This window comes from Sorex araneus, chromosome 6 (genome assembly GCF_027595985.1).
Source record: "Sorex araneus isolate mSorAra2 chromosome 6, mSorAra2.pri, whole genome shotgun sequence".
Lineage (NCBI taxonomy): Eukaryota > Metazoa > Chordata > Mammalia > Eulipotyphla > Soricidae > Sorex > Sorex araneus.
In genome coordinates this window covers 87,689,466-87,714,155 of record NC_073307.1, presented here as the reverse complement: position 1 = coordinate 87,714,155, position 24,690 = coordinate 87,689,466, and the positions used below count along the sequence as shown (strand labels likewise).

Below are 24,690 nucleotides of genomic sequence, written 5' to 3'. Positions count from 1 at the left end.
ATGCCCCGTGTCCTGTGCGCACAGTTGGGCTTGGGGGACGTGCGGAGAGTGTTAAGGTCACCCCTGATGGGATCCTCTCAGAACCCTCTCAGCACTGCGGGCGTGGCCATCTCCTCCCCAGCTGTCCTAGACGCGTCTCAGTCTGAGACAGAAGATTCCAGATCTGACCTTTAGATTCTCCTGTTGTGCCCAAAACCCCGGTCCGGGGAGGGAACATTCCTTGAGTTTGTCTTCATCATTCGCTCTTACCTAGAGCAAGTATATAAATTTCACGTCTTTGTTTATGTATCCACAGAATACTAGTAATAATTGAGTATTAGCAGCCACAGAATACAATGCTGTAGTAATCAGAGTTGTAGAGCAATCGTAGAAGAGGGTACTATAGTAATCGCAGAATATTATAGTCACATAGGAATATGATACTCTACCAATCACAGTATACTATAGTATAATAAACACAGAATACTGTACTAGTCACAGAATTCGTGATACTATGATAATCAAGAATACTATAGGAATCATAAAGTATACTATGGTAATCACATGTAGTATACTACAGTAATCGCAGAATACTATAGTAATCATAAAGTATACTGCAGTAATCACATGTGGTATACTAGAGTAATCACAGAATACCACAGTGACCATAGGATACAATATTATAGCAATCACAGAGTAATTATATACTATACTAATCAAAGAATATTGTAACTAAGTACAGAGTCAGAGTCGAAGAAAGGCAGGTCAAGAGACAGTACCTGTGGAGCTGCCAAGGCCTCCTTCCCATTCTTCAGTCCAGTGGTTCCTGTGCTTTTTTTTTTCTTTTTGGGTCACTCACCCAGCGATGCACAGGGGTTACTCCTGGCTCTGCACTCAGGAACTAGCCCTGGTGGTGCTCAGGGATGCTGGGAATCGAACCCGGGTCGGCCGCGTGCAAGCAAACGCCCTCCCCGCTGCGCTATATCACTCCAGCCCCAGGGTTCCTGTGCTCTTGGCTCAGAATCTCCCTTGAGTTCTTGGACGTGGTTCCTGCAGCGGGGGGCCGGGGTGGGTCGGGGTGGGGGAGAGGACTCTGTGTTTGTACTGAACTCGACAGGGGAAGAGGCAGAGCACTTGGCGGGGTGGGGAATTGGCCTTTCTCAGATGACAGTGGGTGCTGGCAGGATGCCTCCTCCTTCCTTCCGGCATCCCCAGAGAACCTCAGGTGGGCTGGGATAGTTCAGGAGGGCGCACGGGAGGCTTCTGGCACGTGAAGGTGCTGACCAGGGCTGGGGCGATCCCCAGTGAGCTGAGCCGTGCTCTGCACACAGGAAACCGGGGTTTAATCCCCGGCACTGCACGCCCCCAGAGGACCCCCGGGAGAGGCGTCCGAGTCGGAGTGGCCCCTCAGAACCCCTAATTGCGGCCCCGGTGTCATGCCCGCACCTCTCCCAGCCTCAGATTCTTGAGTGTCTCTGACAACCAACAGCTGGGAGACCCCTCCTCTTCCAGATGTGCCGGGGAGCAAGGGGGGGCAGCCTTTGCTTCTGGAGAATCGCCCCCCACCCCCCACACTCTTCCCAGTTCTTCTTTCAAGTCACGTTCTTACTCTTCCTGCAACTTTCTGTATTTTGTTTTTGTTTTGTGTTGTGTTGTGTTGCTTTGGGGGCCACACCCAGCGATGCTCAGGGGTTGTTCCTGGCTCTGCCACCCAGGAATTACCCCGGGCCATGGTTGGGGGGCCCTATGGGATGCCGGGGGGTTGAACCCGGGTGGGCCGCGTGCAAGGCAAATGCCTCCCCGCTGTGCTATGGCTCTGGCCCCTCATGGCAATGACCAAGCATCCTGCCCGCCCCCGCCCCTGTGCCCGCCCCCGCCCCTGTGCCCGCCTCACCCCTGTGCCGGGCCCGCGTGCGTTTCCGGGCTTGTACTCTGGTGCTCGGAGTTCGCAGGGCCTTTGTTCCGTGGTCAGCTCTTACCCCCTCGTGGGTGCAGTGCTCCGTGGGCTGGGGCCCGGGGCGGCCTCACCGTGCGCTGCCCCTCAGCCTGCAGAAGGAGGAGTGCGGCAGCGAGCCCCCCGCCCTCCTGTCCCCCCCACCGGACGCCCACCCTTCAGAAGACCCAGTGCTGCGATGAGTATGTGTGCGCCTGCGACTGCGCCAACTCCCACGGTGAGCTGCCCGCTGGGGTACCTGGCCACGACTGTCACCAACGACTGCGGCTGCACCACCACCACCTGCCACCCCGACAAGGTAGGGGCTGCAGACGGGGCAGAGCCACCCCTCGCCTCGGCCAGTGCTGTAGGCTGGAGGTGAGCGGACGCTGCTCTGTGCTGGCCCCAGGGCAGTGGGCTTGGCTCAGGGGGTACTGACAGACGCTGCCGGGTGCTGCACTAGGCTTGGCCTGAGCGGGCACGAGAGCCAAGTGTCATGGGCCACTTGAAAGAGCAGAGTATGGCCTGCCGCCTTCCGTCCTCCTTCCTTCCTCCTTCCTCCTTCCTTCCTCCTCCCTCCCTCCCTACCTCCCTCCCTCCCTTCCTCCCTCCCTTCCTTCCTCCTCCCTCCCTCCCTCCCTTCCTCCTCCCTCCTCCCTTCCTTCCCTTCCCTTCCTTCCTTCCTTCCTTCCTTCCTTCCTTCCTTCCTTCCTTCCTTCCTTCCTTCCTTTCCTTTCCCTTCTCGTGCTTTCCTTTCTCTTCCTTCCCTCCCTCTTCCTCCTCCCTCCCTCCCTCCCTCCCTCCCTCCCTCCCTCCTTCCCCTCCCTCCTTTCTCCTTCCACCCTCCCTCCATCCCCTTCCTCCCTTCCTCCCTTTCTCCTTCCACCCTCCCTCCTTCCTCTTCCCTTCTCTTCCCTTCCTCCCTCTTCTTCTCTCCCTCCCCTTCCTTCCTTCCTTCCTTCCTTCCTTCCTTCCTTCCTTCCTTCCTTCCTTCCTTCCTTCCTTCCTTCCTTCCTTCCTTCCCTTTCCCTTCTCTTACTTTCCCTTCTCTTCCTTTCCCTCCTCTTCCTCCCTCCCTTCCTTCTTTCCTTCCTCCCTTCCTCCCTCCCCTTCCTCCCTTTCTCCTTCCACCCTCCCTCCCTCCTTCCTTTTCCCTTCTCTTCTCTTCCCTTCTCTTCCCTTCCCTCCCTCTTCTTCTCTCCCTCCCCCTTCCTTCCTTCCTTCCTTCCTTCCTTCCTTCCTTCCTTCCTTCCTTCCTTCCTTCCTTCCCTCCCTCCCTCCTCCCTCCCTCCCTCCCTCCCTCCCTCCTTCCTTCCTTCCTTCCTTCCTTCCTTCCTTCCTTCCTTCCTTCCTTCCTTCCTTCCTTCCTCCCTCCCTCCCTCCCTCCCTTCCTTCCATCCTCGTCTCTATGACATAGTGAGAGGTACGATCACACAATTTAATCAGCATATCTGACTATTAGCTCTGTTAAGACATGACTTTAGCCGTCTAAACACGATCATGCTAACGCCTGAGCAGATAACTTCAAGACAGCTGATAGAGGCTGAGGGTTTCTTCGCAGGGCTGGAGAGAGCGCTCAGTGGTCCGCTTTGCATGTAGAAGGCGCAGGTCCTAATCTCGAGCGCCCTGTGGCCCCCTGGACACAGCCCGGAGTGATCCCGAGACCCGCGCGGGGAGTGGAGCACGAGAACTCCCTGGTGTAACCCACCCTTCTCCCTGCGCTGAAGCCGATGCCTCAGTTTCCGCCTCTCCCCGCGCTCGCCACACGGGGGCGCTGCCTCCCGCCGCGTCCGCGCCGCCCCGCCGGCTCCCTCACCTGCACCCTGTGTCCACAGGTGTGCGTTCCCACCGCGGCACCGTCTACCCCGTGGGCCAGTTCTGGGAGGAGGGCTGCAACACCTGCACCTGCACGGACCTGGAGGACGCCGTGCTGGGCCTGCGCGTGGCCCAGTGCTCCCAGAAGCCCTGTGAGGACAGCTGCCGCCCGGTGAGGGTCGCTTGGGGGGTGGGCGGGGGTGAGCGGGGGCGCTGGGGGGGATGCTGGGAGTGAGTGAGGGACGCTGAGAGTGGGCGGGGGCGCTGGGATGCGCGCGGGGCGGGGTGCTCTGGGGCTGGGCGGTGGACACTGGGGGTGGGTGAGGGTCCGACCCCTCTGGGTCAAGGCCCGAGGTAGGCGGTAAGGGAGGAACCGGGGACTGGAGCCAGGGAGAAGTAGAAAGAGTCGGCAATCTCTCTTTTTTCCATTTTTTAAATATATATATTTATTTAAATTTATATATAAATTTAAATACTGGAGCGATAGCACAGCGGGGAGGGCATTTGCCTTGCATGTGGTCAACCTGGGTTCGATTCCTCCGTCCCTCTCAGAGAGCCCGGCAAGCTACTGACAGTATCCCGCCCCCATGGTGGAGCCTGGCAAGCTCCCCGTGGCGTATTCGATATGCCAAAAACAGTAACAATAAGTCTCACAATGGAGACGTTACTGGTGCCCGCTCGAGCAAATTGATGAACAATGGGAAGACAGTGCTACAGTGCTATATATATATGCTAATTTATTTCTTGGGGCGGAGGCACACCTGGAATATCTGGCTTGGGCTCAGGAGTGACCCCTGGGGGGGCTCGGAGGGCCCTATGTGGTGCAGGTGATTGAACCTGCATCCACTGTCTACGAGGTAAACTGTCTTACCTCCTGAACCATCCCAAGCCCCCCAAATACAATATGTATTATTATTACTATTATTATTATTGTTGTTGTTATTATTATTATTATCATTAGTACTTTGGTCACACCCAGTGATGCTCAGGGGTTACTCCTAACTCTGCACTCGGGAATCACACCTGTCAGTGCTCAGGGGACCCCATGGATGCCGGGGATCGAACATGGGTTGGCTGCGTGCAAGGCAAACGCCTACCTGCTGTACTCTGGCCTCACAATACCTATTTTTGGAAAGCACGTAGAAAGTTTCTCTAAGGCTGCGGAGCTTGCTCTTGGGACTGGGGCGTGTGAGGTCTCTGGGCTCCGAGCCCTGGCGTGCAGGTATCCCTGAGCCTCCGGAGAAGCTCCCGAATCCAAACCAGAGACACCAAGCAAAGCGTCTTTGCGAGTTCTTGTTGCGGAGACCCTGACATAGTTTAGTTTGGCTTTGTTTGGGTGGCCACGCCCAGTGATGCTCAGGGGCTTACTCCTGGCTCTGCATGGGGACTCCACTCCCGCAGTGCTCAGGGGGCCCTAGGGGGTGCCAGGTATCAACCCGGGCCGGCCACATGCAGGGCAAACGCCCTACTCCCGGTCCCATAGCTCAGGGCTCTCTGTTTTTCTTTTCCTCTCGCTGTTCCTGGGCCTGAATTCGGGGACTCCGCCCTGGGCGGGGCTGGGACCTTCCGTCCATTGTCCATTTTATTCTTGCGTTTATTTATTCCCCTCCTGCTCCCTTTGCTCTTGTTGCCGTGTCTCTGGTTTGCTGCCACACGTCGACTGTGGTACAAGCACGCGTGTGGCGTGCCAGAGACGGCGCACTTGGTTATGGTGGGCACGGGAGGGGGGTATCGGGTCAGCAGAGCCGCCCTGGCCAGGACGGAGCCGGGATCGAACTCTGGGCCCTGGGGGGTGTCAGTCTCTTGGGTCTTCTGCCCTGCCGCTGAGCTCTCCCTTGGCGCCCTGACACTCGATTTTCTCCCCTGCCCTCCCCTCCTTTGACCTCCGATACACCCACATTTCCAGTTTTCTGAGCTGGTCCCAGGGGGGCTAGGAGGGAGGGTGAGTTTTCGGGCCGAGTGTGTGGGTCTGAGGTCCGATAGACATCCCCGGTGCTCCTGAGCCCGTGTCTCAGCCCAGAGCAGGTGGCACTGTGCTTACAGCCCTTTCCTGGTGCAGGGGGGTCTGATCTCGCCTAGGAGGGGGCGTCGGGCTGAGGGGAGGGTGGTGGCTGCGGCTGGGCTGGCTGATTTTTATTGTGCTCACTGGGTTTTTCTGGTGTGTGTGTGTGTGTGTGTGTGTGTGTGTGTGTGTGTGTGTGCACATGCGCGTGTGTATATTGGGTAGTGCTCAGGGCTTACCCCTGGCTCAGTGCTCAGGGATGAATCCTGGGGGGCCCCCTGCAGTGCCTGGGACTGAACCTGGGTCAGCCACAAATGCAGTACGCTACCCACTGGACTTCCTCTCTGGCCCCTGCTTATCTGGGAGGCAGTGAGGTTCAAGGCAGGTCACCGGGGCCAGAGCACAACAGGCAGGGCGCTTGCCTTGCCCGTGGCCAACCCAGTCTGTGTGTAAGACCCCATGGGGCCCCCCCACGCATGGTCAGAGGGGATCCCCAAGTGCAGAGCCAGGACTGTGCTCCCCCCAAAGCCCAATCAAAGCAGGGTCCCTGGGGCAGGCAGCTCTGGGTCACCTGTGGGTGCTTTGGCGAAGGTGGTGGGGAAGGTGCTGGCTTGTCAGCGCGTGGCTGGACGCTGGAGGGCGGAGTGGAGGCGCCCGAGCGTGAACCCCGCGGGGGTGGGCGCGGGAGGAGGGGGGCGGAGGCGGGGGCGGCTGGAGCCCGCAGGAGGGGGGCGGGGGCGGGGGCGGCTGGAGCCCGCAGCTGCTCTCCCTGCCTGAGGCCGGGCGGGCCGAGCTGCCGCCCCCGGGGAGAGGATGATGCTGTGGTATCCAGGGGTGCCCCCGGGGAGCGCTGAGTTTTGGAAACCCACGGTCCCCATCTCCTCCCGCAGGCCGCGGGGACCAGGGAGATGACACGCCGGCAGCGCAGGCGGCCCCGCGTGGAGCCGTGTCCACAGGCGGGCGGGCGCCCGAGCTCCAGGACGCGGGCTGCTGCAGGGCGTGCGTCCGAACGCGCGTGCAGCTCAGGCGGGACTCGGGGGCGGGACGGGGAGGGGGCTCGGCAGTGCGGGGCAACACGCCCGGAGGTCTCTCCCCGCTGTCTCTCTCCTCCCAGCCTCCTGCCCTGGCTCCCACCCCAGGGTGCTCCGCGGGGCAAGCTCAGCCCGCCCTGTTCCGTTGGCCCACGGTCCCCTGGAGTCCGGGCCCAGATCCCGGCGGCTTTCTGCAGCTGCGTCCATCCCGGCCGGGCCTGCCTCTCGCTGTTGCCCAGAGACATGACCGTCTCGTGGAGAGAGGCCGGGCACAGCTGGCCGGGGGCTGCACCTCTGTCCTGTCGGGTCTGGGGACGGACTGCAGAGGGAGAGGCCCCAGCCTAAGCTCAGTGAGCAGGGCTAGCGGTGTGTGTGTGTGTGTGTGTGTGTGTGTGTGTGTGTGTGCGCGCGCAGCGTGTGCGTGTATATGCATGTATGTATGTGTGTGGTGTGGGCATATGCATGTGTGCATATGTGTGTATATGCATGTATGTATGTGCTTGTGTGATATGTGTATGTGTGCATATGCATGAGTATATGTGTATGTGTATATATCTATATGTGTATATGTGTATGTGTATATATCTATATGTGTATGTGTGCATGTGTATATATCTATATGTGTATGTGTGTACGTGGACTGGAGCGATAGCACAGCAGGTAGGGCATTTGCCTTACATGTGGCTGACCCAGTCTTGATTCCTCCATCCTTCTTCTCGGAGAGCCTGGCAAGCTAGCGAGAGTATCCCGCCCACACGGCAGAGCCTGGCAAGCTCCCCATGGCGTATCCGATATGCCAAAAACAGTAACAACAATTCTCACAATGGAGACGTGACTGGTGCTCCCTCGAGCAAATCGATAAGCAACCGGACGACAGTGGTACAGTGATACAGTAATGTGTGTATGCATGTCTGTATAGTGTATTATTGTATGTGTGTATGTGTATATGTGTATTATATGTATGTATATGCATGTGTGTATGCATGTATGTGTGTTTGTGTGTATGTTTGTGTATATGTGTGTTGTATGTGTATGTATATGTTTGTATGTGTGCATGTGTGTATGCATGTGTATATGTGTGCACACACATACCAGAGCCAGTTCTGGAGTCACGTGAAAGAGGGGAGGGCTGGGGGCCCGGGTCGGCTCTGGCAGGGGCGCAGGTAGGGGGCTCACCCGGTCTGAAGGAGCCCGTGGGCGCTGGCCTTGCCATGGTGGGTGTGGAGTGAGGGCAGCGGGGGACCGGGTGTTGGCAAGGGGGGGGTGTTTGTCAGCTGCCGCGGGGCCCCAGGGCCTGTGGAGCCCCTGGTGTTGGGCCGACACCCACTCCGGAGGGCAGCTGCGGTCTCGCACACAGCTCCCCAGACGGCTCCCGGCCGTGCTCTCCGCGTGCCAGGAGAGATAGGCCGGGCCCTGTGTGTGGCCGACAGCCGGCTCGATCCTGGCACTGGGTGTCTGTCTTACCCCTGGGCAGCGCCCCTGGCCCTCCGGACGGTGACCCCCGCCACCCCCAAAACAAACAACCCCAACATGTCAAGCCAGATGGGGATGTCTCTGGCTTCCCACAGAACGTTCCAGAAGGTCCTTGTTCCCGTGGCCTTGCTTCCTAGGACAGCCCCGACACCTGGGGCTTTTCCTGAGTTTGTCCGTGACGGCCGGTCAGACTCAGTGGGGGTCTCGGGATCGGAGTCCTGATGACCGGAAGCCGCGGTGCTTCTCCAGAGACGGAAGAGGCAGGGCCGTTTCCCCGGGTGTCAGCCTGGAGACGGCAAACACACATGCACACAGAGAGAGCACAGCTGCGTGGCTCACGGAAGCCAGCACACAGGGGCCAGTTCTGGGGCCCGTTCTTTTTTTGGGAGGGTTCACACCCAGCAATGCACAGGGGTTCCTCCTGGCTCTGCACTCAGGAATCACTCCTGGCGGTGCTCGGTGGACCCTATGGGATGCTGAGAATCAAACCTGGGTCAGCTGCGTGCAAGGCAAACGCCCTCCCCGCTGTGCTCTCACTCCAGCCCCCTGGGGCTCGTTCTTGGGGGCTTTGGTGCCACTGGCAACTTCCACCTCGGAAGGGCAGTGGGATCCAGGCACCGTGCTCCCCCTCCCACTACAATTCCGCCAGGGGCCAAGGCTGGGGGCGGGGGTGGTCTTTCCACGCTGTCTGTCTTCTGGCAGGGGCAGAGCAGACCCTCTTGAATCCGTCCCTCACAAGGACACTGGTGGAAGTGGGATGCCGGGAGGAAGGCTCCGAAGAGGGGTCTGCGGTGGGGAATCTCCCTCAGCCAGGAGCCGAGAGAGCGGTGGGGAACGGACGAGGGACTGGCCAGTCAGCTTGGGTTGTGCGGGAGGCCGGGGAAGTTGGGGGCTCGGAAAGATGGCAGCAGGAGGGTCGCGCCACAGCTGGGAAGCCAGCATCACATGAGGGGGGGAAGGCAGCTGGGATCGAGAAGGGACCACTAAGTAAGTGATGGTCGGAGGGCTTGCTCGGGATGGGAGATGCTGAGAGTAGACTCTGGACCAAACAGGATGGCCTCTCAGCATCTGTACTGCAAACCGTAACACCCAGAAGGAGAGAGTAGGAGGGAATGCGCCTGCCGCAGAGGTGGGGCGGGGGGGGGGGGTGAGGTGGGGGTGGCGGAGGGATACCGGGAACATTGGAGGTGGAGAATGGGCACTGGTGGAGGGATGGGTGCTTGATCACTGGATGACTGAAAGGTAATCACGAAAGTTTGTAAGCCTGTAATTGTATCTCATGGTGACTCAAGAAAGAGAGAGAGGGAGAAAGAAAGAAAGAAAGAAAGAAAAAAAAGAAAGAAAGAAAGAAAGAAAGAAAGAAAGAAAAGAAAGAAAGAAAGAAAGAGGAAGGTAGGAAGGAAGGAGGGAAGGAAGGAAGGAAGGAAGGAAGGAAGGAAGGAAGGAAGGAAGGAAGGAAGGAAGGAAGAAGGAAGGAAGGAAGACAGCAAGGAAGGAAGGAAGGAAGGAAGGAAGACAGCAAGGAAGGAAGGAAGGAAGGAAGACAGCAAGGAAGGAAGGAAGGAAGACAGCATTCAGGCCATTGGTGGGTGGTGGTGTCCCCCAAGCTAGAGCAAGGTGGCCGGGCCTGCGGGCTCCCCCCTGGTGGGCGGCACCCAGAGCTGTCCCAGAGGCAGCCCGCGGGAAAGACGCGTCCACGTCTCTTGGTTCTGTGTTCCAGTCTCGCTTCCGTCTTTCCCCGCTGCCCGGGGTGTGTTCTGTGTCGGGGGGGAGGGTGTGTCTGCAGCATCCTGAGGTGTGGCCGGTGGCTTGCGTCCGCGCCCGTGGGACAATTCCGTGACGCGGGCCAGGGTGCAGGCAGGTCCCCGCGAGACCGTGGAGGGGAGCCAAGTTTCCAGAGCGCCTGCTCTCCCCCGAGACCCCAGCCCCGGGGCTGGGCCCGTGTGTCTCCTGGCGTGGCCTTCTCAGCGTGACAGGCTGTGTAGGTGAGGCACCCACCCCGCCCAGGCGGGCCGTTCTTTCTTATGCCAAAGGCCAGAGCTCCAAGACGGTGCTCAGGGCCCTTCCCCTGGGGAACCCGGAGCACTGCTCACGCCGTGTGTGCTTCTAAGCCTCGCTCCAGAGCGCCCCCTGGAGGGTTCCCGTGGAGTGCTGCATGCTTAGGCCTGATGGGAGGCAGCGCTTGTGTGTGTGTGTGTGTGTGTGTGTGTGTGTGTGTGTATGTGTGTGTTAGGGCGGCAGGATGGTCTTCGCTCCATAACTCTGGGGGCTGTGTATGTGTGTAGTGGGGGAAGCAGGATGATCTTAACTCCATAACTCTGGGGCTGTGTGTATGTGTGTGTGTGTGTGTGTGTGTGTGTGTATGTTGGGGAGGGCAGGATGATCTTAGCCCCTTAACACAGGGGCTGTGTGTGTGTATGTGTGTGTGTGTGTTGGGGGGGGCAGGATAGTCTTAACCCCATAACTCTGGGGCTTTGTGTGTGTGTGTGTTGGGGGGCAGGATGGTCTTAGCTCTGGAACTCTGGGACTGTGTGTGTGTGTTGGGGGGGGCAGGATGGTCTTATCCCCGTAACTCTGGGTCTCTCTGTGTGCCCCATTACTTCCGGGTCACGGCCAAGGGAACTCAGGGTGACATCCTGGGGACACCTGCCTCTGACCTTGAGCAGCGTGTGTGTGTGTGTGTGTGTGCGCGTGCGCGCGCGCACACACATATGCTGGGGGAGGTGGTAGGGTAGGGGCCGGGGGTGGGAATCAGGTACTCTTGCTCTCAGGGGACCGATCTTTTGCTGAGAGCAGATCCCAGGCTTCTGGAATGTTCTCCCTCCGCCAGAGAGGTGCCCTTGAGGCGGCCCCTGGGCAGCCGGGACCCCCAGCCTCCTCTCCTCACACCCCCCTCCTCGCTTCCCCAGGGCTTCACCTACGTGCTGCAGGAGGGCGAGTGCTGTGGACGGTGCCTGCCCTCGGCCTGCGAGGTGCTGACCGGCTCCCGGAGGGGGGACTCCCAGTCTTCCTGGAAGAGCGTAGGTCGGGGCGGGAAGGAGGGTGCTGGTGGGCGGTGGGGGGGGCGCCAGGGGGGTCCTGACTTGGGCCGACCCCATCAGGGGGCCTGTGAGCCTGGCGGTGTGTGGGGGGCTGGGATGGCCCCAGGGCAGGGTCACCCCAGAGAGTCTGGGGGGAAGGCCAGCTTCCTCTCCGTGAGTGGGGGGTGGGTCGGGAAGCTGGACCCCCGCCTTGTCGCGGTGGGGGGTGGCATTACCGCCTCTGCGGGCGCTGTGCCCCTCGGGTTCCCCCAACACCCCCCAAGTCAGGTCGGCCTGTTGGGTCTCAGCCCTCCAGGTCACCCGGCTGCAGCCCTGGGGGCCTCGGGGACCCCTGAGGAGGCGGCTGGGGGAGGGGACTTTGTCCCTGTCCACACACCCTCCCTGCCACGGTCAGACCACTGAGCCCGGGGTCTCGGCCCGACTCGCAGCCAGAGGGCGAGGGGCTTCCGCCAGCTGACCTGGGCGGGGGGACGGGGCAGGGGGGGGCCGTGTCTGTCAGGCTCTTGGCCCCGAGCTGTTGTAGGCAGGTCCGGGACCCCCCGTCTCCCCCAGGGCCCCCACGGGAGGGCCCCACGCTCCCCTAGGAGGAGACCCTGAACCTGGCCGCTGGTGGCGGCTCTCTCTGCCCGCAGGTGGGCTCCCGCTGGGCCTCCCCCCGGGACCCCTGCGTCATCCACGAGTGTGTGCGCGTCCACGAGGAGGTCTTCGTGCAGCAGCAGAATGTCTCCTGTCCGCAGCTGGACGTCCAGGCCTGCCCCCCGGGCTCCCAGCTGGGCTGCCGCACCGAGGGCTGCTGCCCCGTGTGCCGCTGTGGTGAGCCGGTGGATGGGGGTGGGGGGGGGGCGGCGCGCCCGGGGGGGTGGGTGGGCGGGGCCCTGGCTACCCCCGGCTGCTTCCGAGAGAAGGGGCGGGCGGGGGCCCAGGGGTGCGCTCAGCCCTGTGTCCACTTCTCAGCACCCCACTGTGGGCAGCAGAGGCCGGTCTGGGCCAACCTCTGAGTGTGGGTGGATGGACGGGGCACTGGGAGTCCCCCCAGACACCCCCTTCCCTCTCACCCACTCCCTCTCTCGCACACTCACACTCATACTCCATTCACTCGCTCGCTCATCCACACGTCTCTCTTGCTCATTCACGCTCTCATTCACTGGCATTCTCATTCATTCATTCACTCACACTCCCTTGCTGGTTCACTCCCCCCTGCCAAGGGCGCTGTTCTAACCAACCCCCGCCCCCTCCCTTCCTTTTCTGCTCTTGCATCTGTCTTGCAATGTAGAGTTGCCAAGGAGAATTAATTTCTTTATTTCCCTCCCTCCCTCCCCTTCCTCTCTCCCTCCCTCCTTCTCTGCCTCCCTCCCTTTCTTCCTACCTCCCTACCTCCCTTCCTCCCTCTCTCCCTCCCTTCCTTCCTTCCTTCCTTCCTTCCTTTCTTTCTCTTTCCTTCCCTCCCTCCCTTCAGTCCGCTCTCTCCTTCCTCTTTCTTTCTTTCTTTCTTTCTTTCTTTCTTTCTTTCTTTCTTTCTTTCTTTCTTTCTTTCCTCCTTTCTTTCTTCTTTCTTCTCTTTCTTTCTTTCTTTCTTTCTTTCTTTCTTTCTTTCTTTCTTTCTTTCTTTCTTTCTTTCTTTCTTCTTTCTCGCTTTTCTTCCTTCATTTCTCTTTGCTTTCTTTCTTACTTTCTTTCCTTCTGCTCTCTCCTTTCCTTTCTCTTTATTTTTCTTTCTCTCTATTTTTCCTTCCTTCCTTCTTCCTTCCTTCCTTCCTTCCTTCCTTCCTTCCTTCCTTCCTTCCTTCCTTCTCTCATTCTCTCATTCTTCCTCTCTCTCCCTTCCTCCCTTCCTTCCTTCTCTTTCTCTTTCTTTGCTGCATCTTTGCTACTCCTGCCTCTGTGCTCAGGAATTCGCTACTGGCTTCTCTCAGGGGGCCTGTGGGCTGCTGGAGATGAACCCTAGACCTCGTGCACTCAAAGTGGCTGCTCGGCTCTCTGTGCTCTCTCCCTGGCCCCTACAGCTTCATTCCTTCCGAAGCCCAGACCCCCCCAACTCACGCCATCTGTGTGGGTTCCTTCAACAAGGCAGGTTCCTGGAAGACCCCCAGTGCCCTCAGCAAGATGCTGGGGGGAGTGAGGGGGCTCCAGATGGGCGGGGAGGCCCCTCAGGAGCTGCCGTGGGTGGAATTCGCCCCCGTGCACCCCCGCACTCAGGCCTGGCTGCTCCTCTCTCCCCAGAGCCTGTGCAGGCCTGCGTGCTCAACGGCACCATCATCGGGGTGAGCAGCTGTCCTGTCCTGCCCCGGGGGGGGGGGCGGGGAGGGGCAGGGGTGTCGGGGAGGGGTTGAAAGGGGGACCCCCCTCAGCCAGCACAAAGTCAGGTGCCTTGGCCAGAGATGCTGGGGCCACCCCTTTGTCCTTCACCTCGAAGGCTCCCTGGGGTCCCCACCAAAGCCCCTTCATTCTGGCTCCCTGGTGAGCAGGAGGGACCCACTCGCCCTCGCTGTCCTGAGGTGGGACCCGGGGATGGTCAGGGCTGCGAGGCCGGCGGCCTGAACCCCGCGCATGCGCGTCTTTCCAGCCCGGCAAGAGCCTGATGATTGACGTGTGCACTTCCTGCCGCTGCACCCTGGAGGAGGGCGTCGTGCCGCGGTTCAAGCTGGAATGCAGCAAGACCACGTGCAAGGCCTGCCCGCCGGTAAGGGCGCTTGGGCCGGGGGCCGGGCGGGGTGCATGTGGACCGTGGCTGGAGTCGCTAGAGTCGCCCTTGGAGAAGGTGTGACACAGCCACGGGCATACTCGAGTCACCTGCCCACATCTCCTTGCACCGAAATGATTCTCAGGGCGTTTTCCAAGTTCCTGACATGCTCTTGTTGCATTTTATTTTATTTTTCTGTCATACTGTATCACTGTCATCCTGTTGCTCATCGATTTGCTCGAGCAGGCACCAGTAACGTCTCCATGATGAGACTTGTTACTGTTTTTGGCATATCGAATACGCCACGGGGAGCTTGCCAGGCTCTGCCGAGCGGGCGGGATACTCTCGGTAGCTTGCTGGGCTCTCCGAGAGGGGCGGAGGAATCAAGAAGGGTCGGCCTCGTGAAAGGCAAACACCCTACCCGCTGCACTATAGCTCCCGCCCCAGCTTGTCAATGTTTACTTATTACTGTTTTTTTTTTATATAGGTGGTGCCTTTCATTTCCTGTTTAAGAAACTCTGGTCTACTTTAAGATCAGAAAGATATTCCTTTATGTTTCATTTGAGAAGTGTGATTGTTTTCATGTTTAGATGTCTATGAACCCCAGGAATTAATGTTTCTGTATTTACAGAGTAACTGTGTGGCAGGAGCAATAGCACAGCAGGGAGGGCATCTGCCTTGCACGCGGCTGACCCAGGTTCGAATCCCAGCATCCCATAGGGTCCCCTGAGCACCGCCAGGAGTAATTCCTGAGTGCAGAGCCAGGAGCAACCCCTGTCCATCGCCGGGTTTGACCCAAAAAGAAAAAAGAAAAGTAGCCGTGTAAAGTAGGGTTTGGGGTGATTCCTGCCTCCTGCCTGATGCAGTGACCACTGCTTCCAGCCCATTCATTCCAAGTCTGTCTTTTCCTTAGTGGGTTTTGTTGGCGCCTTTGTTGAAAAAAAAAAAATCTGAATGGACTGAAAGTTGAAAACACTGGAGCCGGCTCTGTGTATGTGCGTCTGTGGCTCCACGCTCCCTCCTGGTCTCCGGGCGGAGTGCCCCCCCCCCCCGCCTCCCCCCCGCCCGCCCTGGTGAGCGCCACACATTGTCTTGATTACGGGCGCTTTATAGTCAAGTCCTGAAACCAGAAGTGGAAATCCTTCAGCCTTTCTTCTTTTTCAAGATTGTTTTGTCTATCTGAGGTCCATTCCCTTTCCCTATAAATTTGCAGCCATCTCCTCCAGTTTTATAGAACCGCGCTTGCTTTAGAGGTGTGCGGGACTGTTTCGAATCCATCTGGAAGGCACGGGGCCTTTGGGCAATATGGTCACACTTAGCACATACCCCCAGGACGGAGACCTTTACTATTCGCCTGTGGTCATTTGTGGGGTGTAATGTAAGTGTCTTGCACACAGTTTGTTAAACGTAATTCCCTACTTTTTATATGTGTGGGATAATATGGTAAAAGAACGTTTGTTTTTACTTCTTCCTTTGCGGTATTTTTTTCCTTTTTTCTTCTTGTTCATTGGCTGCTATTTTCAGGCTAGAAGCATTGAGGATGTTTTGTTTCTCACCAGAGAGAGAATTCATTCAACATTTCATCGTTAAATAGGAAAGCTGTGTGCCTTTTCTCCCATTGAAGACATTCTCTTCTGTCCCTTATTTATGGGGTCTTTTTTTTTTTTCCGGAATGGGTATTGAATTTTGTCAGGCAGTTTTACTTTCCTAGAAAGATGATCTTATGGTTTTTTCCTTCATTCTGTTAACAGGAAGGAACTGCATTGATTGATTTTAGATTGCCAACTACCTTTCATTCTTTTGATAAATCCCATTTGCCATGATGTGTTATCCCTTTTCATTTAATCTGCCGTAAGATCCATTTGCCAACATTGCATTAAAGATTTTTTTAACTCTATGATCAAGAATGACAGGTCTCTAATTTATTTCTCTTTGAACATGTCTGTGGGGTTTTGGTCCCAGAGCCATGCTGGAATCAATAAGAGATGTCAGACTGGTTTCCTATTTTCTTCTAGTCCCAAAAGAGTTTGTGTGAGATTGCTCTTATCTCTTCCCAATTTAAAAAAATATTTACTGTTTCTATTTTATAAGAGTATGGATAGTATTGTTTTTTGTTTATTGTGCTGCTACATTCTGCTTACCACTCCTACGGCCCCCGCCTCAGCTTCTTCTCTTAGCATCCTTAACGCATAGTTCTATTGACCATATCTCAAGGTTTGTTTCCATGGTGGGGGATGGTCTAATACTTTACTTTATTTCTTTGTACTCTGTGTATTAATGAGATTATCTGGTATTTGTCTTTTTTTTCTTTCTGTTTTTTGTTTTGGGGCCACACCAAGTGACGCTCAAAAGTTACTCCTAGCTTTGAGCTCTGGAACTTCACCTGGCGGGGCTGGGGGGACCCTATGGGATGCTGGGGATTAAACCTGGGTTGGCTGTGTGCCAGGCGAGTGCCCTACCCACCATATTATTGCCCTCAGAAAGAGGTTTCTGACTCACTTCCTTAGCAGGACTCCTCCAGTTCCACCCAAGGTGTAGCAAATTGCAAGATTTTGTCTTTCTTCAGAGCTGAGTAGTATTCCAGGGGGTCTGTATACTACAATTTCTTTGTCTGATCCTCTATTGCTGGACACTTGGGTTGTGTGCAGATCTTGGTGAAGAACATAGGTGTGTAAATAAATGGCCTTAGATTCACGTTTGGGTGCTCTTGGCGTAGTAGATGCCCAGGAGGGTCTTGCTGGGACATGTGGGAGCTTTAGTCATAACTTTTGAGACATCTCCAAACTTTGCTTCAGAGAAACTGAGCCAAACTATAGTCCCACCCACCAGCAGTGGATAAAAATTCTTGCCTTTTTCCTTCATGGCCCACCAACATTCTTGTTACTCTTGTGGACTTTTTGATTATAGACCATTCTCACTGGTGGGAGGCCACTGTCTTTCTGAGATTTTTGATAAATTGCACCAATTAATCGTCAGGTCTGACTTTTCAGGTGGAAGGTTTTGTACTAAACAATTAAAATTCGGGCCAGAGAGATAGTACAGTTGGTAGGGCGCTTGCCTTGCATGTGGCTGACCTGTGTTCAATCTCCGTATGGTCCCCTGAGCCACACCAGGAGTGATTCTTAGTCCGGAGCCAGGAATAACCACTGAATGTTCCCAGGTGTGGTCAAAAACCAAAAAAAAACAACAAAAAACTTAAAATTTGGGACAGAGAGATAGTACAACGGGTAGGGTGTTTGCCTTGTATGCCCCCAACCCAGGTTCAATCCCGGCATCCCGTATGGTTCCCTGAGAACTGCTAGGAGTAATTTCTGAATGCAGAGCCAGGAGTAACCACTGAGCATCACTAGGTATGGCCCCCAAACAAACAAACAAACAAAAATTAAAATTTGTAAACAAAATGGGGTTCTTAGTTTTTTAAATTTCTTTTTGAGTTGCCTAAACATTTTTCATGGAATCTGTCCATTTTAAATAACCTTAGTCACATAAAATTCTTCCTTATGCCTCCTAAATACTTTTAATATCTGGGTGCTTTGTATTTACGTCAAGGCTGTCATTCTTAAATTGGTAATCTATATTTTTTCTTGATTAGTCATGCTAGAGATCTAGTGTCTTTATCTATCTTTTCGAAGATTTTAAAGATCTGAAAAACAAAACTATTTTTGTCAATTTTACCTTTGATTATATTCCTCTTCTACTATTATTTCTGTTACTTTTATTATTTCCCTACTTCTAGTTACTGTGGGTTTTTACTAGCTTCTTAAGATCGAAACTTAGATCACGTTTTAAAAAACTTCTTAGCATGAAACATTTTACCATGAGGGACATGCCAATGAGATACGATTCTTTTCTTTCTTTTGAAGAATGTTAAAACTGCCTTTTAGCTGGTGGCTAGATTATTCTAAGTACAGTTCACCTCATACCTGAGAAAGCTAGGTCTTCAGCTACCTTTGGGAGGCTCTATTTCAGTATTCCTCTTCTTTAAGGGTGAATATTTTAGTCTTGCTATCTCATCTTCATTTCTAAGGCTTGGCCTTTCTGAAATGTGAGTGGAAACCTGAACTCTTTGTAGCCCCTTCAGCTTGGTGGGAGCCAAGCTGTAAACTCTGGTTCCTCTACCTTGTGTGGCAGCTGGAATTTCAGCTCAGCTTGCTCTGATGCTTACCTCTCACTTTTTTTTTTTGTTGAGGGTATGAGGGCCCCTTTGAGCCTCCCTCGTGTTTTTATAAATCAGGGCTTAATCAAATATTTAAATGACTTTTTTTGTGCATGCTTTTGGGTCTTCTTTTCTGACTTCCTGAGATTTCCCCCTTCAGTTTCCAGCTATTCAAGACATTTCAAACTCTGTCCCCTGACCCATCAGGTAAATAAGATGACAGGATTGTGCTTGATTTCCGGTTGTTTCATATCACTCAATCTGTCTTCATTGAGAAATCCACTTAAATATGCTTCTTATGTCAATGATGAAATTTTCTGGGGGTTATCCTTGATTTGGGCCACCCAGTGTCTTTACGTAATTGTCTTAAATATTTTGTTAGGGCTGGAGCAATAGCACAGTGGGGAGGGCATTTGCCTTGCATGTGGCCTACCTGGGTTCGATTCCTAGCATCCCATATGGCCCCCCCGAGCACCGCCAGGAGTAATTCCTGAGTGCATGAGCCAGGAGTAACCCCTGTGCAATGTCGGGTGTGACCCAAAAAGCAAATATATATAGCACTGTATAGCACTGTTGTAGCACTGTCGTCCCATTATTCATCAACTTGTTCGAGTGGGCACCAGTAACGTCTTCATTGTGAGACTTGTTACTGTTTTTGGCATATCGAATACGGCATGGGTAGTTTGCCAGGCTCTTTCATGCAGGTGGGATATTCTCGGTAGCTTGCAGGGCTCTCTGAGAGGGACAGAGGAATCGAACCCAAGTCGGCCGCGTGCAAGCAAATGCCCTACCTGCTGTGCTATTGCTCCAGGCCAATATATACATATGTATATACGTATTTTGTTAATAATTTATAATTGTTATATGCAGAAGGTTCATACAAATATAATATATAAAGCATAACTATAATATAAATATAAGGTTTTAATATAAATTACTCTGCCACTACATGGGGGAACATCTGGTGGAAGGGCATAAATGAAGATTTGAAGACAAATCAAGACTATCACAGAGTCCATTGTAGGATGTAATTACGTGGACTAGGGTGTGTCACAGTACTTTGGTTGTGACCAAACAGTGGATGAGTCTGAAATGCACTTTTGTAAATTTTGTGTTGAGAAAAACGGAAGAGTCGTGGATGACTCTGAGATTTCTGGCTTGAGCCACGTGGAGATCAAAACCATTCACTGAGATAGGAGAATGATGGAAAAACTGAAGGAGGATTAGATTTGGTGGAGGAAAAGATCAAGTTCTCATTTGGACACGATCCTTGAAATGACAGTTAGATAAACAACTGAATCTGTAAGTCTGGAGCTGGGGGTGGTGGTGATGGGGAGTTCAGGCTATAGAAGGGCAGGCAGCGTCAGCAGGTGGAGGGAAGGAAATCTGCCCTGGGGACACGTGATGAAGCTGGACGCTGGCATTCTAAGACCTAGTACGTTGCTGGGATTTAGAGAGGTGAGAGACTGGCAAAAGGAACGTAAGTGGGCTGAGGCGGGAGCATCACTGAGCCTGTTGTCTCTCCTGGATCCAGGGCTACGAGGAAGAGAAGGTCCAAGGAGAATGCTGTGGAAGATGCCTGCCGACAGCCTGCACCATTCAGCTGCGGGGCGGACAGATCCTGACGCTGAAGGTGCGAGCGTGGGAACTCCTCTTCCTGCCACCATCCACTTCTTGTGTGGGGGATCTTGTCTTCGAGAAAGTAGGACACGATTTTCTTTTGGCAAACTCTGGGTCTATCTCGGCTCTGTTCTGATTTTGCAAAGAGAAGAGGGCCCACTCGGAGAAGGCATAGACCTTCGTCTTTCGGCGATTTTGTCATTCTTCCCAACAAGAGCGTAGATGGTGGATGGTAGATGTGGATGGCCCCCTGACTTGGAGTTGGTTGAGGTCTTGAGGGTTCCCAGTGGCCTGGAGGTCCTGGGGACACACTCCATTTATGCATCTGTTTCTAGTAAATGCGTTGGAAAACTGGGATTCCATCTCTAGTCTATTTCCTGGGTGCGTAGAGTTTGTTCCAAACTCCTCCAAGGAGTCAAGGTCATGGTTTGAAGAGATCTTGGAACCCAAAAATTTTCTTGGAGTGTGCCCTACTCACTTATGCTCACTCCTCCCTCCCTCCCTCCCTCCCTCCCTCCCTCCCTCCCTCCCTCCCTTCCTTCCTTCCTTCCTTCCTTCCTTCCTTCCTTCCTTCCTTCCTTCCTTCCTTCCTTCCTTCCTTCCTTCCTCCATCCCTCCCTCCCTCCTTTGCTCCTTCCCTCCCTCCCTCCCTCCCTTCTTCCTTCTTTTTCCTCCCTTCCTCCCTCCCTCCCTCCCTTCTTTTTCCTCCCTTTCTTTCTTTCTTTCTTTCTTTCTTTCTTTCTTTCTTTCTTTCTTTCTTTCTTTCTTTCTTTCTTTCTTTCTTTCTTTCTTTCTTTCTTTCTTTCTTTCTTTCTTTCTTTCTTTCTTTCTCTCTCTCTCTCTCTTTCCGGTCATATTTGGTGATGCTCAGGGGTTACTCCTGGCTCTGCACTCAGGAATTACTCTTGTCGGTGCTCAGGGATGCTGCAGATCCAACCCGGTGCTCAGGGATGCTGCGGATCCAACCCGGGTCAGCCGCATACAAGGCAAACGCCCTCCCCGCTGTCCTCCACTCCGGCCCCACTTCTGCTCTTTCCTTTCAGCGTGATGAGACACTCCAGGATGGTTGTGACAGCCACTTCTGCAAGGTCAACGAGAGGGGAGAGTACATCTGGGAGAAGAGGATCACCGGCTGCCCTCCCTTTGACAGGCAGACGTGTCTGGCCGAGGGGGTGAGTGGTGGAGCCCGGGCTCTGCTTTCCCCGTCACCTCCACCTTCCCTCTCAGAGCAGGGTCCTGGGCACAGCACCCAGTGCCGCTCGCACAGCATTTCCCTGTGGCTCGGGCAAACTTCCCCTCCCAGGCCCCTGGAGACTGAATCTCGGATCCTTGCAGGGGCCTTGTGGAACATGAACGGATTTCCACGCTCCTCTGGGAGTGCGGATCCCACAGGCAAAGTCGGGAGCAACTGAGCATAATCGGGATGGCTTCCGTCGGCTTAGGTGGGGAGGGCTGTCTGCTCAGATTTGTCATGGGAGAACAAGGGTTCATCTCTGGGGACATAACCTCAGGGCTGCGAGTGCACAGCTCTGCTGGGACCTGTGTCCTCTTTGTGCCTAAGGTGTTTCTGCTTGTTTAGGGAAAAGTCATGAAAATACCCGGGACCTGCTGCGACACCTGTAAGTACATCCCCAGTTGCTGTTCTTCCAAACCATCAGGCCGAGTGCAGGCGCTGATCTTTGGCGTCGGCTCAATCGGTTGCCATTTCGCCATCACCGGCCTGCGATCATGTTCAGTGGGAATAGTTCTTGGATGTCCTCAGACTTCCCCGGCTCAGACCTTTCAAACAGCAGTTGAACGGTCTCCTTCCTGATTCCCCCCTCCCCCCTCCCCCCCCTCCTCCTCCTCCTCCTCCTCCTCTCCCTCCCCCTCCCCCTCCCCCCCCCTCCTCCTCCTCCTCCTTCTTCCCCCCCCCTCCAGTGATGCGCAGGGGTTACTCTGCTCAAGGGACCATATGGGATACTGGGAATCGAACTTGGGTCAGCTGTGTGCAAGGCAAATGCCCCATCCACTGTGCTATCACTCTAACCCCCCTGATTCCCTTCTTACTATCCAGCTTTGAGTGATCTTTGCCCAGAGAAAATCCGGGTTGCTCATAGTCCTGCTGTCAGAGAATTACCTCCTCTCTTCAACCAGAGTTCCTTGAAGACAGACCCACTTGATCCAAATTGAGAAAGCAGATACTAAGTACACTTTCCCCTTATTTTTGTTAGTTGGGCCACACCCTCTGTGATGTGATGACTCCTGGCAGTGCTGGGGGACATACATGGTACTGGGGATCAAACCCTAACTGGCCATGTGCAAGGCAGGTGCCTTACTGTATTATCTCTCTGGCCCCACATTTATTCTTTTTTTTTTTCTTTTTGGGTCACACCCAGAGGTGCTGAGGGGTTTCTCCTGGCTCTGCACTCAGGAATTACTCCTGGCAGTGCTTGGGGGACCATATGGGATGCTGGGGATTGAACCTGGGTCGACTGCATGCAAGGCAAACACCCTCCCCGCTGTGCTATCACTCCAGTCCCTCCCGCATTTATTCTTCATGGGTTGTCAGCTAGGTATTTTGGGGATGAAGACTAACCAGTTAACATTTGCTCCCACTGTGTGCTGTGGGGCTATAGAGAACATTGCTCTCTCTAGGATTTGTAAGTCGGGTCTAAGTTGGTCCCTTTCCTACTCACTCTCAGCCCCTCTTGACCCTGCAGCCAGGTTACAGAGATTGGGGCCAGTAGCTCACAGCATCAGCTGTGGGGATTGCATCCCACCAGCCTCAACACCAGAAAGACCCTTCCGACATCTCCCTGGTTCATGCACACACCTGACTTTCAGAATCCTAATGTCAAGGCAACCTTCTCTACAGAGAGTGATGGCTTGCCTGGATTAACAAATAACTTTTGGTTTGTTTTTCATTTAGTTTCTTCCCTTTACTTCGTTTTGGGTTTGCTCCTTTTGGAAGTGGGGATAGGGAGAATAAGAATCTGTGTCCCTTTAAAAAATTTTTTTAAGGGGCTGGAGCAATAGCACAGTGGGTAGGGCGTTTGTCTTGCATGTGGCCGACCCGGGTTCTATTCCTAGCATCCCATATGGTCCTCTGAGCACCACCAGGGTTCATTCCTGAGTGCAGAGCCAGGAGTGACCCCTGTGCATCACCAGGTGTGACCCAAAAAGCAAAAAAAAATGTTTTTAGTTAAAAAAATTTTTATTTGCTTTTTGGGTCAGACCCAGCAATACTCAGGGGTTGCTCCTGGCTCTGCACTCAGATATCACTCCTGGCAGTGCTCAGGGGACCATATGGGATGACGGGGATCGAGCTTGGGTCAGCTATGTGCAAGGCAAACGCCTATCATGCTATACTATTACTCTGGCCCCCCAATTTTTTTGATTTTTAAAAAACATTTCCCCAGCCAACTCCCCGTGGCGTATTCGATCTGCCAAAAACAGTAACAACAAGTCTCACTTGGAGACGTTACTGGTGCCCGCTCGAGCAAATCGATGAGCAATGGGATGACCATGACAGTGACATTTTTAAATGAATTCCCATGAGATACTGTTGCAGAATCATCAGTGTGTGTCCCTTTGATGTTCAGTCATTGAGCGCTTACTCAGAAGGTCCGAAACACCAATTGCTGAAACCAAATTATGGTAGGTGGAGAACATAGACCCAGAAAGCATCTTTCTAGCATCCCTTTCTGAAGGGTTTACATATGTCAAGTCAAGGAATTGGTCAGAGAAGACGAATTCTTTTCAGTGCACCGCACGTGGAACTGGGCAAGGAGACCATTCTCTGCAAAATTAACAAGGGGTATTTGTTGATCCATGATGGGCTTGCCATGGTGAGAGTCCCCTCCCACGAGAAATAAGCCAGGCTTAGGGACTGAAATCAACAGCACGAGAAGACAGCCTGCTGACCCCAATGTTTGCAAATTCACTTGTTCTCTTCGTGTCCTTGGCAGGCTTTCGCTTTTCAATGAAATTACTTGGAAGTGGAACGATTCCAATCTGGAGTTAGCATTGACTGAGATTTGGAGCCGTCCGAGAAAGGAACACTCCCAGGCTCTGAACGGGGTGGGGCGGGGCATGGCCGGGCTGGCGTTGAGTCTCAGAATTCTAGACGTCTCAGTGCATCAAGTATAGAATTTAGGTCTGATTGCCACTGACCCCTGATTGGAAGGAAGCACCGCCCAGATACCCAGAGAAGGCAGCACCTGGAGAGAAGGGTCCATTGTGGTAGGGCGGGGGGGGGGGGAGGGGAGGGAAGTTCCTGAGAACCCTCTTGACAGTGGCTGTTCTTATGTGGCCGTGACATTGGCCTTGCCTCTTCCCCCTAGGCAGCAGTGGATGGAAATTCATTCTACTTGTTGGCTACTTTCACTGCTCGGGAGCTCCTGGGTATAGTACTAAGCATAAGAGGGCGGCATCACTGCCCCCGTGATTGGGTATTTAGCGTCTGCAGTCGTGTTAGAGCCAGCATCCGTCCGCCCATCCCCCTCATCGAGGCTTGGGGAATCGAGTGGCCCCGATAAGTGGGTTAAACCCAGTGTTGGTTTTGTGTCTGGACAGGAAGGGCTGCGGCCAGCAGAGGTGAATGGGGAGAATTTCACTCCGCGCCCAGTGGGCGGGCGGGAACCGGTGCCACAGAAACCTGGCTGGACCCCCCTCCCCACCCCCCTGGTCCTCACTCTTACCTGTCCTGTAGGTGAGGAACCCGAGTGCAAGGACATCACTGCCAGGCTGCAGTACGTCAAGGTGGACAGCTGTAAGTCGGAAGTGGAGGTCGACATTCGTTACTGCCAGGTGAGGGGCGGGCCCGAGACAGACTCACTAGAAGGGCCTGCTAGCGGGCATGGGGGGGGAGGGCGTCCTTGGCTGTCCGCTTCTCCGTGCTGCCTATGGAAGGGCCGGGAAATACACAGGAAAAAGAAGTGGAAGTAGAAGCACTTTTTCCCTCCTTCTCTTTTTCCTC

The 24,690-nt window shown here is 54.5% G+C and overlaps 1 protein-coding gene across 1 annotated transcript in view; it reads left to right on the top strand.

The window, feature by feature from the left end:
- VWF (von Willebrand factor) overlaps positions 1-24,690 on the top strand; it is a 172,446-nt gene that overhangs the window by 145,107 nt on the left and 2,649 nt on the right. Inside the window, 12 exon segments of the mRNA XM_055143591.1 lie at positions 2,032-2,146; positions 2,148-2,231; positions 2,322-2,325; positions 3,748-3,899; positions 11,143-11,253; positions 11,907-12,087; positions 13,495-13,535; positions 13,838-13,954; positions 19,645-19,743; positions 20,774-20,902; positions 21,310-21,349; positions 24,424-24,521. Of these exon segments, the coding sequence (XP_054999566.1) occupies positions 2,032-2,146; positions 2,148-2,231; positions 2,322-2,325; positions 3,748-3,899; positions 11,143-11,253; positions 11,907-12,087; positions 13,495-13,535; positions 13,838-13,954; positions 19,645-19,743; positions 20,774-20,902; positions 21,310-21,349; positions 24,424-24,521 (1,171 nt within the window).